At 40.5% G+C, this 19,807-nt stretch overlaps 1 protein-coding gene across 1 annotated transcript in view; it reads right to left on the bottom strand.

Annotated features, from left to right (window-relative positions):
* The window catches only part of LOC140728413 (scavenger receptor cysteine-rich domain-containing protein DMBT1-like), a 105,938-nt gene that overhangs the window by 47,494 nt on the left and 38,637 nt on the right, over nt 1-19,807 (bottom strand). Inside the window, exon 4 of the mRNA XM_073047159.1 lies at nt 4,288-4,602. Within this exon, the coding sequence (XP_072903260.1) occupies nt 4,288-4,602 (315 nt within the window). The remainder of the gene's footprint in view (nt 1-4,287; nt 4,603-19,807) is intronic.

Genomic DNA, 19,807 nt, shown 5'->3' with positions numbered 1-19,807 from the left:
AACTTTATCTCCATATCCATTGTAACTTAATTACTTGTTTTATTTTCTTGATTGTTTTCTAAAAATCTAATCATCCTTCCCTCAAACTTCTGCATAAATCTATCAGGTCGCATGTCGGCCTTGTTCATCTTGTTGAAAACGAATTCAGTCTATACAGTTTTTTCTCCATAAATAAAATCCTCTGTTCCAAGAAAAATCCTGGTTCATCTTTTCAACGACTCCTCAAGCAAAATCATTTCCAAAGTTTCTTATAAAATAGGTGCAGAGCTGCAGTTAGTGTTCTAAGTGAAGCGTAAATAGTGTTTTGCAAAGTTTTAACACGATGGCTCAACTCTTTTATGCTTTTTATTTTGACCTCTGAGACCAAAGATGCTATATGATCTCTGATGCGTTCCGTCGTCCTCTGTTGCCACTTTTGTCCTTCTATGATGCTATGAACCGCAAGATATTTCTATTTATCAAAATTCTTCAACATTCCTTCTTCCCCTCCTCCTTGTATCCCATGTCCTCGTTTGCTATAGTAAGCTGCATTCCTTCATATTTATCCAGATAAATCTGCCAATATTACACGCATTGTTCAATTTGATCTGTGAACGGCTGCAGCTGAAGATAATATCGTTCGGCCTATCCCTATGTTTCGTACCTTCTACTTCTTTAAAACCTGTGTCGACGACCATGTGCCAAACAGAAAATACTGTTCATGGGCAAATGATAACGATATTAGTGGCATTTAAAAGACAAAAATACCAGGTTCGATTTACGAATGGCTATCCCACTTATTGGCTCTTCATGCTGCCTTGGAGCACTTGGAAAATACCAAAACTTATATCAGGATGCTGCTCATTGACCACGGTTCAGGCTTAAAACAAACATTCCAACCGTTCTGACAGAATTTTCCAGACCTGGGCCTTTTGTACCATCCTCTGCAACTGACTCCTTGATTTCCTTACGGGAAAAGTACAGTCTACGCTGGTCGGAAATAGCATCTCCACCGCGCTGATTATCAACACTGGCGCACCTCTAGTATGTGTGCTTCGCCCACTGCTTTACGCTCTCTACACCAACGGCTGTGTGTTTAGGCGCAGTTCAAATCACATCTGTAAATTCGCTGATGACTCAATAATTTTTGGCTGAATTTTAGATGGTAATGAAAAGGCGTACAGAACGAGATACGGAAGCATAGAAACATAGAGAACCTACAGCATAAAACAGGCCCTTCGGCCGACAAAGTTGAACATGTCCCTACCTGAGAAATTGCTAGACTTACCTATAGCTTTATTTTTCCTAAGCTCCATGAACCTACCCAAAACTCTCTTAAGAAGACCTTTCGTATCAGCTCCACCACCGTTGCCAGCAGCGCATTCCACGCACTCACCACTCACTTACCACTGACATCTCCTCTGTACCTACTCCCCAGCACCTTAAATCTGTATCCTCTTGTGGCAACCACTTCAGCCCTGGGAAAAAAGGCCTCTGTCTATCCACACGATCAATGCCCCTCATCATCTTATACACCTCAATCAGGTCACTTCTCATCTTCCGTCGCTCCAAGGAGAAAAGGCCGAATTTACTCAAACTATTCTCATAAGGCATGCTCCCCAATCTAGGCAACATCCTTGTAAATCTCCTCTGCACCTCTTCTATGGCTTCCAAATCCTTCCAGTCGTGAGGCGACCAGAACTGAGCACAGTACTCCAAGTGGGGTCTAACCAGGGTCCTTTATAGCTGCAACATTACTTCTCGACTCCTAAATTCAGTTCCACGATTGATGAAGGCCAATACACCGTACGTCTTCTTAACCACAGAGTCAACCTGCGCAGCTGCTTTGAGCGTCCTATGGACTCGGACCCCTATATCCCTCTGATCTTCCACACTGCCAAGAGTCTTACCATTAAAACTATATTATGCCTTCATATTTGACCTACCAAAATAAACCACTTCACACTTATTTTGTTTGAACGCCATCTGCCACGTCTCAGCCCAGTTTTGCATCCTATTAATGTCCCGCTGTAACCTCTGACAGCCCTCCACTCTATCCACAACTGCTCCAACCTTTGTGTCAACAGCAAACTTACTAACCCATCCCTCCACTTCCTTATTCGAGCTATTTATAAAAATCACGTAAGTTCCCGGAACAGATTCCTGAGGCACTCCTCTGGTGACCGACCTCCATGCAGAATATGACCTGTCTACAACCACTCTTTGCCTTTTGTGGGCAAGCCAGCTCTGTTTTCACAACGCAATGTCCTTTTGGATCCCATGCCTCCTTACTTTATCAATAAGCCTTGCATGGGGTACCTTATCGAATGCCTTTCTGAAATCCGTATATATGAAAATATATAAAGCATTTGTATGGTATCGTAGCAACAATCTTCACTGAACCAAAGAAATGATTGTTAACTTAAGAAAGGTTCAGAAGAGGCCACATACACCAGTCCACATATGTGGATCAGACGTGGAATGACTTAGCAATTTCAAATTTCTGAGTGACATTTCCTAGACTACATCTTGGGTCCAATACATTGATGAAGTTACAAATAAGGCACGACGGCGAATGCATTTTTTCGAGTTTGAAGAGATTTGATATGACAGCAAAGGCACTTGATTTTTTTTTTACACAATTGTACCGTGGAGAGCATTATAACTGGCAGCATCACATTCTGGTATGGAGTGTGTGGGGATGGGGGTGGGAGGGCTGCCGCGCAGGATTTAAAGAAACTACAGAAAGTTGTGGACTGAGTCAGCTTCATCACGGGCACCAGCCTGCGCAGCATTTTCTCTATATCTTGCAAGCAGATGAATTTCTCTTATGCTTTTTAACATTTGCCCTCATTGTAGATCAGGTAGTGCAAAGCGTAAATATTAATCAAGTATGAGCTCAAACGTGATGTACTGCGTTCATAATGGCCAAATGTCAGGAATACAAGTGGAGCTCACATCATCTCTCCTCAACATTCTGAGATTGTACATCACATCATCTGTAACTTAGCAGTCAAACATGAACAGAACCTGAACTAGACGGACGCACAAATTTTACGGCGACAACACTTATGCAATCTTTAATTATCAGGCAGCAAATTTCTCTTTTGATTCTCCCCAATATCATGTTATTGTTGATGTGTCAAAATTCAGGAATGTCAGGCACTGCTAACATGGATCAGCTCCCATACTGCTCAAGATGTTTGAGATAATTCAGAACGAAGTAACTCATCTGAGTCCATTTCCAATATCTTAACCAAACTTTCTACCACAATGGGCACTCATTTTCTCCATTACCGACACGTAACAGTATTCAGTCTCGACCAAGTGCATTGCACTTAATTTCTATGTTACTGAAGGTAACATCACAAATATAAGTACCACGGGGGAATTGGTTCTTGGGGCGTGATGATCTGCCATTGAGTCTCATACTACCCTGACACTCGCGTAGCGTAATCTCAGTTTTCAATGCCGTAACCAATGTCGTGTCAACATAATATAAACGCAAATGCAATGAATCTGATCTTAAACCAAAAACTCTGGAAATATATCTCAAGTTAGGCAGCATTTGTAGGGAGGGATTAGGAGTTCCTATATTCTTTCTTTATAACTTTATTTTGCAGCAGGATCTACATGGACATACGGAAGGAAAATACTTTGCAAAGACGGTGATACAAACAAGGTCTTTACTCTACATTCCGCTCCACAGTTGTTACACAAGATTGCATTTATTGCAAAATCCATTAACGTTATTTCACATTTCCAGTAACAGACTTTTGGGAAATTGTTATTCTATATTCACAGATGCTATCTGTATAGCTCTACTATAATTGTGGAGAAACGAGGACTTAAACCGTTATTGAGGTGCATCAATCATGAGGGAAATACACAAAGCTTTTCCCTAAGGGCAGACAAATGCTGTAAAACAGAACAACTAAAAACATGCTGTGGAGGAACTCAGCGAAATGTGCATTACTTCGGTATAAAATTTCTCGCTGATTCAGATCCGTATCACTGTCAGCCCCAACAGCATTTTATCTTGCACCATAGATGTTTTTTGACCGCTGAGCCCTTTCAAATGTTGTGTTGTATCCAGCACGGTGTACTAAATGTACGTGTCTAATTAATATCGGTGTAAACGTTCGGTAGCACAAATTGCGAACACAACATGACGGGAATAATTTCGACACAGCCCAATTTCGTTTCACGTCACTGGCGGCAGGCTGTCAGCCCGCATTATTTTACAGTAGTGACATCATGGAGCCATCAATCCGGCGAGATAGAAGGGACAATATTCTGAATTTTTACCTGAGCAGATGACACTAACATCATTGGAGTGAGACCACCGATAATGATCCCACGTTCTAGATTTACACTCCCGCAGGGTTGCTTCGTTTCCGTTGCACTGAACTCTGTCGGTCACAACGGGTCCGGAACCTTCTCCAAAGTGAGCCTTGCCCGGGACATCCAGCGCTTCGCCGCAACCCAGCTCCCGGCACACCACAGTCGCGTCATTCAGGTCCCATTCAATATGATACACAGTCCCCCAGATTCCCTTGTAGTGAATCTCCAGTCTCCCGGCGCATCGACTGCCTCCGTTCATCAACCTCAACTTCACGCTTTCTGAAAAAAAAAATCAGTTAATGAGAGATCAATCTTTATCGTCAGTTTAAGATTGCGGCTAGTCGGTGCTCAGCAAACCGCTCCCTCTGCCCATCCTCCCCAAGCATTTAAACTCCACCGGTGCCGTGTGATGATCAAACGAACAATCAGGCTCTTGGCAGGCAACGCTCGAACTGCTAAACATGACAAAAGCAGACAGTAAGCTCGTGATCATTCGGAGAACCGGGAGTAATCCGGTCGTTCCGGAGACAAAGCGTTTCCCAGAAAAAAAAAGAATCTGTTGAGGGTTCGTTTTCTCTTTTCGGAGAACAGCTGTTGGAATGCTTGGGTCAGTGCCCCGGGGCACTCAGCCCTTATCAACTCACTGATAGAACCCAAACTTGTTTGGACGGGAGCAGTCATTCCTGCAACTGGGGCCCAACAGAGAAAGAGTGAAATTGAGCCTTAACGTGATTTCACCATCAACACTACAAAATAAAATAAACTGTGTGAACTGCTTTAAGCTTTGGGACAATATCGGCGGAGTCATATCAATGCCGCATCCCTGCACGGGATTTCAGCAATCTCCTCTCAGCTTGATTTTCAGTGAAAACCAGATCCAGCCCTACGCGTAGTGATAATTACGAAAGATTACCTGACCGGTCAGGCTGACAATCCCCTGGACGCCCTAAAAGAAGAAATACATAATTAGACTTAGTTGTGGAGCGGTCGCGTTGGGACATAGAAGCGGGGGTGTTCATGGGAGGCGGGTTAGCAAACTTACAAAGCCATCAGCCAGAAATGCGTTAATGATGTGAGGCGGTGTATATCGAACTGTCATAGAAGAGTGGTTTCACTTTGTCATATATTTGTTTTAATTACATCATAATCACGAGTCGACAGCTGTTATTTTATATCGTGTTGTTGCATTGAAAATCACTTTCGGTGTGCTGACATCTGGACACATTATGAGGTTAGAGGTCACATCTGTTTAGTTCTCTCTAAAACCTGTGGATGACCGACGATTGGTCCGCCTCTACTAGTGCAAGGCAAAAGAGACGCAGAAAAATATTTTTTTTAGGACCCCGGTAATTTCCCTACCCCGCTCGCGACATCTCCAAATAGCCCAAATTAACTGGTCTCAGCGAAAAAAAAAGTCATAGAGCACTCCAGCACAGAAGCAAGCCATTCAGCACATTACTCGGTGCCTACCTACTATTTTGCCTAGTCCCATCTACCAGCACCCCAAACCTAGCCCTTAGTAACCCTCCGACATATGTACCTATTCAAACGTCTTTAAGTGTTACAATTGACACCGCATCCACCAATAGGGCTCACTGTTCTTCACGCTCGCGCCAACTTCTGAGTGTAGAAGTCTCCCTCTGAGTCCCAGAAAATATTTTATATTTTACCCGAACCCATCACCAAAGCTGAAAGAAAAGTTATGCATATATTTACTCTACCTGTACTGGACATAATTGTGTATGTCTCTATCAGCTCTTCCCCAAATACTATCCAGGGAATAAACTGCAAATCTATTCAACCTATCTCTTTAACTCAAATCCGCAAGTCCTGTCAATGTCCTCAGCAGTGGTGCGTGAAAATTTGTGAACCCTGTAGAAAATGTGTTCAGTCCTTTGCATGTGCTAAAGCTAGATAAAGAGAAATCAATTACATAAGTAACACAAAAACACATACGTGTTCATCTCTTTATTAAGAATAATGATCCAATATTGCATGTATTTGTTAGAAAAAAAAAGTATGTGAAACTTTCCTTTCATAACTGGTATGACCCCCTTGTACATCCATAACTCGACCATTCTAAACTGGAATTAACATCTATTTGAAATATTCTGGTATTGACTTACTCTTGTCTTTCGGCTTGTTGCCTTGTTGCATTATCCAACTTCTCACAAGCTTCAGGTGACGGACTGTTACCCTAACATTCTCCTATAAAATGTCTTGATACAATTTCTAATTAATATTCCCTCCACGATTACAAAATTCCCAGGCCTTGATGCAGCTGAGCAGCCCCAAACCATGACGTTACTTCTATCATGCTTCACAGTTTGGATGAGGTTTTCGTGTTGGTGTGCAGTGCCCCTTTTCCTCCAAACATAACAATGTGCATTTCTGCCAAAAAGTTTAACTTTTGTCTTCTCTGTCCATGGAACACTGTCGCAGGACTGTTGGAGAACATCCAGGTGTTCTTTTGCAAACTTGAGAATTGCAGCAATGTTTTTATGGAGAGCAGTGGTTTCCTACATGGTGGATACATGAACAGAGATTATTGCAGGTCTTTTGCTGTTACCCTTAGGTTCTTTTTTCACCTCCTTCTGCATTACACGTTGTGTTCCTTGTGTAATCGTTGCAGGGTGACACTTCTTGGAAGACAGTCAACAGTATTGAGTATCATCCACTTGTAAACAGTTCCTCTTACAGTGGACTGATGAACACACGGGAGTTTAGAAATGTTTTTGTAAACATTTCTAAATGTTTAGAAAATTTTACTTCTCCAGCTTGATGCATTTCTACAATTCTTCTAAGGACCACTGAACATTTTGATTGAGGCAGGTTGCAGACAAAGATCTTTCTCCAGGACATCTGACCTTGTCTGCATTTTTACAGGGCAGGGCACATGTACCTCCTTGATAGGATAATCATAAACCCACTGAATGGAACTCCTGACTCCAAATAGCATTTGTGGAAGGCATTACCCCAGAGGTTTACATACTTTTCCAAAAAAAAATACAATCAATATTTGACCATTTGTCTTAACAAGTAAGTGAACAATTATGAGGTTTTGCGTTATTTATTTGATTTGGTTCTCTTTATCTAGTATTAGGACTTACGTGAAGATCTGATATCACATTTTATGTCATATATATGTAGAAATAGAGAATATTCTACAGGGCTCACAAACATTTTGGGACCACTGTATTTTGACTCTGCATTCCTTAGTGGACTACTTGACAGATAGACAGTATGTGCGGTTGGGAGACTGTAGGTCTGACACGGTGGTCAGCAGCACAGGGGCGCCGCAGGGAACCGTACTCTCTCTGGTCCTGTTCACCCTGTACACATCAGACTTCCAATATAACTCGGAGTCCTGCCATGTGCAGAAGTTCGCTGATGACACGGCCATAGTGGGGTGTGTCAGGAATGGACAGGAGGAGGAGTATAGGAAACTGATACAGGACTTTGTGATATGGTGCAACTCAAACTACCTGCGTCTCAATATCACCAAGACCAAGGAGATGGTGGTGGACTTTAGGAGATCTAGGCCTCATATGGAGCCAGTGATCATTAATGGAGAATGTGTGGAGCAGGTTAAGACCTACAAGTATCTGGGAGTACAGTTAGACGAGAAGCTAGACTGGACTGCCAACACAGATGCCTTGTGCAGGAAGGCACAGAGTCGACTGTACTTCCTAAGAAGGTTGGCGTCATTCAATGTCTGTAGTGAGATGCTGAAGATGTTCTATAGGTCAGTTGTGGAGAGCGCCCTCTTCTTTGTGGTGGCGTGTTGGGGAGGAAGCATTAAGAAGAGGGACGCCTCACGTCTTAATAAGCTGGTAAGGAAGGCGGGCTCTGTCGTGGGCAAAGTACTGGAGAGTTTAACATCGGTAGCTGAGCGAAGGGCGCTGAGTAGGCTACGGTCAATTATGGATAACTCTGAACATCCTCTACATAGCACCATCCAGAGACAGAGAAGCAGTTTCAGCGACAGGTTACTATCGATGCAATGCTCCTCAGACAGGATGAAGAGGTCAATACTCCCCATGCCATTAGGCTTTATAATTCTACCGCCAGGACTTAAGAACTTTTTAAAAGCTATTATTAATGCTTTTTGAGATAGTGATTTAGATGCATATCATATTTTTTACTGAGTTAAGTATTGTATGTAATTAGTTTTGCTACAACAAGTGTATGGGACATTGGAAAAAAGTTGAATTTCCCCATGGGGATGAATAAAGTATCTATCTATCTATCTATCTATCTATCTATCTATCTATCTATCTATCTATCTATCTATCTATCTATCTATCTATCTATCTATCTATCAAGCTTACTAATATCGTTCCTGTAGGTAGATGACCAGTACTGCAACCAACACTTCAATTCCAGCCTTACCAAGGTCTTAATACAACTTCGACATAACATCCCAACTCCTGTACTCAAAACTCTCATATATAACAGTCAATGTGCCAAAAGCTTTCTTTACGATGCTATCTACCTGTGATGTCACATTCGTGGAAGAATGAATCTGTACTCCCAGATTCATTTCTATACCTAACACCTCAACCCGAGCATTCGTTACCTCAGGTTCTTATTCTGAAGTGCACACCTAATATTTGTTTGCATTAAATTGCATCTGCCATTTCTCAGCCTATTCTCATCGCCAGTCCAGATCACTCTGCAAGATTTGACAGCCTTCCTCGATGTACACTACGCTGCCAATACTGATGTTATCAACACATTTGATAAACCATTTTACTTATTACTAACAATGGACCCAGCTCTGCTCCTTGCGGCATACCACTAGTTCCGGTCAGAGAGTTCTAGCCCAGGATATTGGTTGTGAGGACTCGCTAATTATTTATTCCGGACTAAAAGTGCTTTATGCAAGCCTTGCGAATGCATCAGTCCAATTCTTCTCTCTTAGTTCCCATGCACTGATTGCATTTTTGGTGCTTCGTCTGCCTTAAGCACCGATTTTCATGATGTTTGCCTTCAAAGGCAAAAATACCGTTAACTGATCCGTTTTCCATATTTGTTCATCTGAATACCATGATCGCTGAGAATCATTTATATCTGTTTATTTGAAATGACTAGATGATATTGCTCACGCTATATCAGCATAACACTTCTCTTTGCCAGCATTAGCTTCTGCATAAAAGGCAATTGATCTGTTCCAAGACTCTGCTTCAAAATATCATATTTTCCATTATCTCCACAGGCACTGCAAAGATTACTTATATTTTAATATTTGATTTGTATAATGCGAGATGATATTGCAAGGGGTACAGGTTGATTCATCCTTGTATAGGATAATCTGGACACAACAGATTATGAAAGTCCCCCACGTCTGAGTGCTGGGAACAACTTGCTTCCGTTACAGGAGCAATCCCATACATTGCCATTTGCCTCTATCTTATTTCTACGAACTCGTAAATGTTTGGTTATGTTCATAAACTTCAAGGGCACTGATAAACTGCGTGGACAATGTGTTTTCTATTTGGTGAATGTGGACAAGGAAGTAGTAAATAACATGATAAACATTCTAACGTCAAATCTCACTCAATGGAATATTTTTCCATAGAATCATAGAAACATAGAACCATAGAACATTACCACACAGAAACAGACCTTTTGGCCCTTCTTGGCTGTGCAATTCCCTCCGTGGAAGGGAAATTATGGAGAATCTTTTTTATTTGTTAATATTTCATAAAGATCCTTCAGTGGTTTACTGAAATTTGAAGCAATATCAGTCCCACTCCTACTGTTGTTTAACTCTACGATCTGTATAATGAAAAATCAAACTTTTAATTCTTGTCTCACCTAACGATAAAAATAAATTAATTGAATCATTCGGCTCATTATTCAATTCAGAATAACAAGATTATTATTCTCATTACACTACTTTTCTTTACCCCGACACCTTATATCTCACAAATCAACTGTTCTTTGGCTGCATTAATCACTGCTCTAAGATAATTAACTTAGCAATCGAAAAGTAATTTGTTTCTGTGTGGAAACCAGAGCACCAGGGAGACTGACTGTGATATGACAAAGTGAATCTAGAAATATAACATTTTGTGTGCCGCAGTCCCGAGGAGCTATTGGATTGGGTTAAGGTGGCGGGCGGTGGAAGAGTTTAAAAGAAATAGAAGGGGTAGTCGGCACATTTTGTACTAAACAGTTTCAGAGAAGACATTGGACTGCACTTGGGAAGGACCAATAAAAATAAGTTAAGTTTAAGTCGCCATTTTGTGACTGGGCCAGTTTTGGAGAGAAGAGTTAAGGATTGGCTCATTGAGGCTTCCACGAGGAAAAGCCGTGTTTCTAATGCATAATATTCCTTATTGCATATTTGGAGAAGCGTGGTGCCGGATTTGATACTGAAATGTTCCCCTTGCCGGATGTGGAATGCGGAGAGACCTCCTGTGTCCTTGACGATCACACCTGCAAGAAGTTCATCCAGCTGCAGCTTCTAAGAGACAGTGTTTAAGAGCTGGAGTTGGAACTGGATGAACTCCGAATCATTTAAGTGGTTTAAGGGTTGTTAGACGGGACATACAGGAAAGTATTAGCACCCGCGGTGCAGGACACAGATATCTGGCAGGCCATCAGGAGGGGAAAATGGGATAGGCAACCAGTGCAGAATATTCTGTGCCTGTATCCTCAACAACAGGTATAAAGCTTTGCATACTGTGGGGAGGGATGACTTAACAGAAGAAAGCCGGAATAACAGGTCTCCGACGCCGTGTCTGACTCTGGTTCAAAAAGGAAGGGGGAAAAGAGGTGAGCTGTGATGATAGTTGATTCAACGGTTAGGGGTACAGAAATGAGTTTCTACGGTCAAGAACAAGATTCCCCAATGGATATTTGCCTTCCGGGTTCCAAGATCAGAGATATCTGTTGTCAATTCCACAGTGTTCTTAATTGGCAGAATGAACAGTTAGAGTTCTTGGTCCACGTCGGTAATAATGACATGAGTGGGATGGCTGACCAGGTCCTGCAAAGTGAGCTCAGGGAGTTAGGTACTAAGTTGAACGAGAGATACCCTGTAGTGAGAGCTTCACCTTTTGTTGGATAATTGAGCTGTCTTACAGGGATGTTGGGATCTGTACAAGAGGAATGGTTTCCACCTGAATTGGAGAGAGATCAATATCCTTGTGGAAAGGTTGGCTTGTGATACATAGGGAAGAGGGGTCATGGTTGGTGAAATTTAAATTATAGCTGCAATAAGATAAGAACCGTTGTGTCAGAAGATCACGAAGATAGTCTAGTGGTTCGGGAGAATAATTGCAGCCTAGTCAAACGGTCAGGAATTAATACACTGAGAAGGGCAGGACTAATGTTCTGGGCTGCAGATAGTATATTTTAATGCAAGGAATATTGTTCGAAATGCTGAGAATTTCAGTCATGGATGATCAGGCAGAATTATGACATTATATCCATTAGTGAGAATTGATTGCGGGAGGAATGACAGCTCATTATTGCAAGGTTTCGTTGCTTAGACGTGATAAGGCGAGAGGGATTAAAAGGAGGGGGGATCGCATTCCTATTCAGGAAAATGTCACGGGAGTGCTCAGTTAGAAAAGTTTGCATATCTCGCCTAGTGAGGTTTGCTGAGTTGAACTGAGGAATACGGAAGTAATACCATCTTAATGGGAATATATTACTGATCACCCAAGCGTCCACGTGATTTAAAGGAGAAAATATTTGAAGAGATCACAGAGAAAGCATAAGGATGTGATCGAAGGTGATTCTAACTTACCTCATATTGATTTATCTTCCCATTTTGTTAATGGGTTGGAATGAATTTAGTTTGCCAAATGTGCTCAGAGAAGTTTCCTAAATCAGCACCTAGAACTCCCAACTAGAGAGCCTGCAATACCAGATCACATGTTAGGAAAGGAGACGGGACAAGTGACAGCCGTTATGTAGGGCAACAATTTGTATCTAATTATAATATACAATTAGATTCAAGGTAATTATTAAAAAAAAGTTAGGTCTGGTCCTCGAGGTGCTATTTTAAATTAGAGAAAGGCCAACTTCCATCGCATCAGAAAGGATCTGGCAAGTGTAGACCGAGACATGTTGTTGTTGTTTCTTTTTCTGGCAAATGTGTACAAAGTAAGAATGAGGTATTCAAAATTGAAAATTTTGAAAATACAGGTTGTATGCTTCTGCCTGAGTAAAAGGCAAGGGTAACAGGTTCAATATACTTTAGTTTTTGAGAAACGTTGAGCCCCTGGTTAAGAAAAAGGCGGAGTTGCACAGCAGGTATAGGCAGACTGAAAAAAATGAGGTACTTGAGCAGTATAAGGAATGCAGGACAAGGAAATCAGAAACGCTAAAAGAAGGCTTGAGTTTTTTTTTCTTGTAGGTAAGGTGAGGTAGGATATTAAGAGCTCCTAAAGATATGTAAAGAGCAAATGGATAGCAATGGACAAAATTTGTCCTCTGGAAAATCAGTGTACTAATCTATGCGAGGAGCAATTAGAGATCGGGGGGGTGGGGTGATCTTAAACTGATATTTTTGCATCTGTATTTACTCGGGCAAGTAAAAGATTTTATAGATTTGAACCAACGCAGCAGCGAATTCTTGGACGCTATACAATGTACAGAGCAGGCAGCATTTGTTCTTTTGAGGCAAATTAGATTGGATAAATCCCCGGGTCCTGACAAGGTATTCCCTCGAAACCTGAACGAGGCTAATGCAGAGACTTCAGAGACCTTAGCAGGGATATTTTAAAGAATTTTATCCACGCATGAGATACCGCAGGATATAAGGATAGGTGATGCTGTTCTGTTGTTCAAGAAAAGCTGTAGGAATACGCCAGAAAATCGTAGGCTGGTGAGGCTGACATCAGAAGTGGAAGGTTATTGTAAAGTATACAACGAGACCGTGTACATAGGTATTTGGGTAGACAGTGATTGATTAGGAATAGTCAACTTGAATTTGCCCGTTGTACTTCATGGCTAACCAATGTTACAGAACTTTCCGACTATGTTCCGTGAAAAGGCGATTAAGGCAATGCAATGGATGGCCTCCATATTGACTTTGAAATATATTTGACAAGGTCCCGCAAGAAAGATTGGTCAAGATAGTTCAATCGCTTGGCATTCAAGGAGAAGTAATAAATTAGATTAGAGATTGGTTTTAAATAAGGATCCACAGTGAGGGTGTTTATCATTGCCTCGCAAACTGGAGACCTGTGACTTCTGTCATGCCATAGCGATAGGTTAGGTGAGCAATAGCGCACAAAGGAGTGCTGTAGACGAGAGGGATCTCGTATTACAGATCCATCGTTCCGTGAAAGTGGCGTCACCGGCAGATAGGGCCGTAAAGAAAACCTGCACAAAACAATATATTGAGTACAGGAGTTGGGTTGTTATGTTGAAATTCTATTTAAAAATTGGTGAGGTTCAAATTAGAAAATTGTGTGCAGTTTTGGACCATAAGACATAGGAGCAGGAGAAGGCCATTCAGCCCATCAGGTCTGCTCCACTATTTCATCTTTACTCTTCTGGGATCCCGCACAACCCCGTATATACACACGAAATGCTGGAGGAACTCAACAGGCCAGTCAGCATCTATGAAAAGGAACCAGTCGAGGTTTCGGACAGAGACCCTTCGGCAGGACGACTGCTGTACACTTGTCCATTGATGCTGCCTTATCTGCTGTCTTCCTCCAGCATTGTCTGCGCTTTGCTTCGATTTACACCATCTGCAGGATTTCTCCTATTTCACACACAACTCCACACACCTGCCTTCTCGCCATATCTTTTGATGCCCTGACCGATAAAGAAACGATCACATTCCGCCTTAATTATACGCACCGCTGGGCTTCATGATAAGTTAAATCACCACTGTAAATTATCTATTTTATGTGGGTGAATGCTACAATCCATGTCAGTACATTGAGAAAGAAATAAATTGAAAAAGGAATAACTTATAAAGCGGTTGTTGATTATCATCACAGTCTTGGTGAGCGGACGTGGATCTCTGCATGCTGCCTGATTTTGGACGGCGAATTTAAGTTATCTTTATTTGCAACGGCAAATATAACGAAACAGAATGCAGCTGTTTAAAGTTCCGCAGGTGTACGTATATTTAAATGCTAACGTATAATACAAATTAACTTTGAAGTTTCTTAGATGTTCTCTTAATGAGAAGTTCTGAACAATAATTGCAGCCTGAAATAGTATCAGTCAGGGTCCAAATTCTACTAATGTCTTATGGATGAAATAGCCATGTTTTTGTATTCTGACTAGCTTTTGTTATCCTTAAAATACTCAGAATTAGTATCCTTTCGGAGATCACAATCCCGAGGAAGAAGCATTCATAGTGAAAAAAAGTTATACTTTTTATACCACTATTCCTTGGAGTGAAACGTTTGTAAAATACATCTACTATTAAAAGTTTACAAATGCCATATTCTATTTTCAAAGCAGAAGCCAACGACAGAAGTATGCAACGAAGAAGCTAAAAGTAAATAATATACATAGTAACACTCGACAAATTAGTTTGTATCAGCCGAATAAGAGAGAAATATTTTTTTTCCGTTTTCTTACCATAAATGTTGAGCAGGCAACTTAATGTTAACTCAATTTTTCATTTATTCGATGGTCCTGTCCTCCAGAAGGTTCCCGCTATTTGACAGTCAAGCAATAAACGTTTTGAATAAAATATTCAGCAGATAATAAAGAAGGTAGTCGCGTGCTTATTTTACTAAAATCTACCCATAGTTTAACTTGGACAGAGGAAAACGGAATGTGGATTAAAGTTCAACAACTCAGGAAATACGATTCCTCGCATGCATATAATGGAACATGGGAAAGTGCATTGTCAAAAAGTTTGGTTGCTTTTCTCAGGACACTTAAACGTACAACATTTATATCTTAAAGTAAGTTTGATATATAATCACATATGAATTATGATATTTAATAACTAATTCAATTCTATCACATTATCATCTGCATGGAAGTTATAGTGTTAGCATCCTTCAAATAATCTAAGAACAATAGCAAAATTAATATTCAGCGTACTCACAAAATGCTAGCGGAACATGCAGAACCGGCAGCATCTATGGAAAAACGTAAACAGGCGACGTTTCGGGCCGAGTCCCTTCATTAGGACATGTTTGTGTATATTGCTGTAATTTCCAGCAACTGCATATTTTCTCTTGTTTTCAATATTAAGTGTTCTCAGTATAACAGAATGATTTTAGTAATGAAAAACGAGTCCAAAACCTGACCTAAAATACATTGTTCAAGCTCGTTTGGTTCACTGTGCCGCGGGGTGGTAGAAATAGCGGTAACTGAAAATTACCAGTGATTGGAATAGGTGCGAGCTTTCAACCAGGAATAGCTCCAGCGTTGGCTGCTGCTCACGTTCACTGAGTTATACACACTACACTCTAGTGTGTTGTTTCGCAACAGTGACTACTCTTTAGTTCTGAAAAACTCTGATAATTATTCAGTTTATAACATCGTTTCAGATTACCTGTTAGTTTGTGGATGGCGATTTAATGAGACGAAGAAATACTGAACTGAAAGGAGATAAAGAATGCAGAAGTCATTTTCACAATATTCTGCACGGTAACTTTAACCCGGAAAGAGGGACCACAAAAGTGGAAGAATGTTCAAAATCATAACATCTGCGATTCTTCACATCTATAGATTATAACTCCGGAAAATATTCCAAGAAAAGCACGTGTTTGTTTTCTCCGGGGCGTGCAAAAGTGCTGAATTAAAATGCAGAATTAAATAATATCGCATATTTGATGATAAGATATTTGAAGAATAATTAATTTCCAGCACTGCATGGAAGTTCCACTGTTACCAACTTTCAATTGTTGCATTTAAGAATAATACCAACAGTGTTCGCTGTATAACATGATAAATGTGAAAAGCCTTGTCAAAGTCTGAAATAACTGCGTTTTTTAAAAATGTGTTCACTTCACCGGTTCATATGTTGGAAGAGAGTGGTGTAATTCATAATTTCCAACGATAAGAATGTGTGCGAGCATTGAGGCTCTAATGGCTACAGTTTCGGCGTATGCTCAAGCTCAGTCAGTCATTGCACCAAACTCTAGTTCGCTGTGTCCCAACAGTTCCTGCCCACCAAGTCTGATAAACTCAAATTAATAATCAATTTAGCATGACAATTCACAGATGCTGCCGATGTGGTGTTTTTGAGAAACATCCCCATGGTCTGTCACAAGCCGGGCAGCGAAAAGAGGAGAGTTGGGCATGAGGGTAGCGACCCAAGCCTAAAGAAATCCATTGCGACAGAAACAGCAGCAGAAGCTCTAAAAACCTCATTTCTGGCTCAGGGGTCTATCGAGCTGCTGTCGGCGGCCTATGCTCCAATAGGTCTGATCGGCTTTAGTAAGTGTTTATAACATTAAGATAGACAACGACGTTGTTGAGGTGCAATTTCACTGTTTACTGTTTGATAGAAATCTCAAAATCTGAAGTCCATGATTTAATGGAAACACTTATAATTGGCCAAAAAGATATGAAACAATGGTAACAAAAGAAAAAAAGAGGGGTTGGGGGTACTTTCAAAATGTGCATTCAATTTAACTAAAAAGTTAATACAAAATTTCAGTGCACCATTTCTATCATCTGAAAACAGAAATAAATCAGACCGTTTTCTGATCTCTTTTGCAATTTGTCTCTGATAATGAAATCACATTAAGGTTTGAGTTGGATAGGTGAGCAATGCAGACCAGAAAGATATTTTCCACTGTTTAAATATATCCACGTTTTTTTTTCATCGCAATGTCAGACTTAAGAGAGAATCACAATTGTTTATGCATTCCATACTCCATATCTATTGGTAACAGAGCGATAACATTGCACGACTCTAGACATTAATAATAAACAAGACGGCTGTAACAGAAAATCTCAATAAACTCACATTTCCAGATTTGCAACATAAGCAGTGCCAAAAAGGACCACAGCATTCTCGTTGTGATAGCTTTGGCTCTTGAGTTCAAACCTTCTAAAACGTTCCAACGTTCCGATTGATCTGAAAGTTAAATCTATGGCAGCAACTTTTGATGGTAAAAAAAATCTAGCAATAGATTTTCACAATATGTAGGCATAAACGACAGTTTACTGAAATGCGCCAATGAGAAAGTAGCTGTCCTTTCATGGACATCTCGGATTCATTTTCGCTCCTCCTAAGAAACCAATGAACTGAGTAAAGTCATTAACCTGATATTTGCATACTAAAAATCCGCTCGGCGGCGGTCTCATACATTTAAAACCGCCGAAAAGATTATTCAGCCCATTACAAAAACTGTGTTTTAGAGTAACTGTGTGTTAGTGTAGTGTAAGTGTTTAGTGTTACACTTACACTAGTGTAAATTTAGTGTAAGTTGTTATGATGTTGTTGTCATCATAACAGCATGATCGTTGTTTGTGATCATGTTACTGATTTGTCACCTACGCACGGCACAGTTTACCACTTTAACAAATGATCCCGAGATCCCGTATCGACGCACACTATCAGCAAACGCTTCAAAAGGCCTCTCCGTGCTGAATGCCCTTAAATTATTTTTCCTGTGTGACCAATGTTCATGAACCAAAGAACAAAGTATTATATCTTATCCTGCATCTTTATTCTCCATCTCTCCATGTCACACCAAATATTTTGTTAATTCCACACAAAATGACCAAAAAAAAAAGTAATGTAATTTTCCCGGGCACTAAAAGTCACTTTGCAGAAATTTCTCAATCGCTTAGAAAAGAATGATGTTCTCCAGCACCCGTAATCATTTTACTGTGCTTTAAAATGTACTTTAAATCTATTATTTTGAGCTTTCAAAATCTCTCAATTTTTGTCGCTAGGATCATCATCTCTAAGAAGGCGTAATGTACTTCTTTCACTGATACGATTTCTCCCTCACACTGTCGCATACCCTGGGTTAAAGATTCTGAAATGCCCCACTTGACGAAGACCTTCCATCTTATTGTTTTTTACGTGAGTGACAAACTTCTACTGCATTCAATTTTTCTTTTCAAAATATCTTAAAGTTCATGGATTGCAATCCAGCTCCAAGGAGTCAGCTACTCTAAAACGATGTAGAACGACGAGTAACAGAACAGCTGAGAGGAGAAAGCGGAGACATTTGAAAGTTTGAGGGTAAGTACTTGTTTGGAGAGAACAAAGGTTTGTGATATTATGGCGAATGTTCCCGTGTACTGCTGGTTCCTTTTTGTCTACCTGGCTTCAGTAAAAGCAACCAATAGCAATGTAAGCACAAGCTAAGTTTGCTTTTCCTTAATTCCACTCCATTTGTTTTATTGGACGGGTAGTAATAGCAGTAATGAAGTGATATGCACCTGTCATCAGATGTAGGAGATCAGGGGTCAGTAGTCCCTGCAGACTATGTTTCATGAGGATTTTCATTTCATCTCAGACATTGTCATTCAGTTGAAGCAGCATTTGCACACGCTGACGCAGAGATGGCTTTAAATAGCATTCTCAGGGAGGTGGTCGCACCAAACTCTTGTGCCTAGGCAGTTCTCAAAAATACGGCTTAGCGTGTTGTTGAGATGTGGGTTCCTCTCCACAGGGTAAACGGCAGAGCTTGCCAAAACACTGCAACAACTGTGGCCAGAGTATATAAATTTCAGTTAAGTAAAAATGATATGGAATTCTAAAATCAGAGATACAGAGAGGTATCTCTGTGGCTCAAAGTTAATTCCGGAATGATAAGCTGGTTCCATCGTGCCAAGGTCAACAAAGTCTCTGGGTGTTCACGTAACGTTATGATAGGGAGGTGAATCTCTAGAGATCGAAGTGGCAGTATTATGGATCCAAATCTGATATCAGAAGTTGTGTACATTAAAAGTAAGGTAGAGTTCACAAAATTTACATCTGAAAGAAAAGACAGGCAGAGAGGGGTTAAAGAATATTGTTTTACAGATAGAATGAAGTGTGTTCATTCAAAAACAAGGTGAATTTGATGTAAAACTGGTGAAGGCAGAGCCTGGATCAATTCATTTTCTATGATGTTGTCTCCATGATAGAAATATGGTTATGAGAGGGACTGGACTAACAGCTCAACGTTCTGGAATTTCAATATTGCAAAAGTGATAGAAAAGAGAGTAAAAAAAAGGTGGAGGACTTGCATTACTAGTGAGGGAGATTGCCACAGCTGACTTCACAGGAGCCCATACTGGAGGGTTTATCTACCAAGGTAAAATGGGTAGATCGAAGAATGACAAAAGCTGCAGTTACTCCGGAGGATTGTATAATTGACTTCCCAATGATACGAAGAAGGAAAGATCTATATAATCCTATATTGCTACAGTGGATGTCTTTAATGTACCAATATTGGCAGACAATCAGTTCTGGAAGATCCTTATCTGAGTCAGAATGATCAATTCAGATCAAGAGGGTGACTGAGGAGAGGTTACAACTGCACAACTAAAATGAAGATAATTTATGTATGGGGATAGAGACTGTTGTAAA

Source organism: Hemitrygon akajei, chromosome 1 (genome assembly GCF_048418815.1).
Source record: "Hemitrygon akajei chromosome 1, sHemAka1.3, whole genome shotgun sequence".
NCBI classification, from domain to species: Eukaryota; Metazoa; Chordata; class Chondrichthyes; order Myliobatiformes; family Dasyatidae; genus Hemitrygon; species Hemitrygon akajei.
The sequence above is the reverse complement of the archived record's forward strand: the minus strand, read 5'-3'. Positions and strand labels throughout refer to the sequence as shown.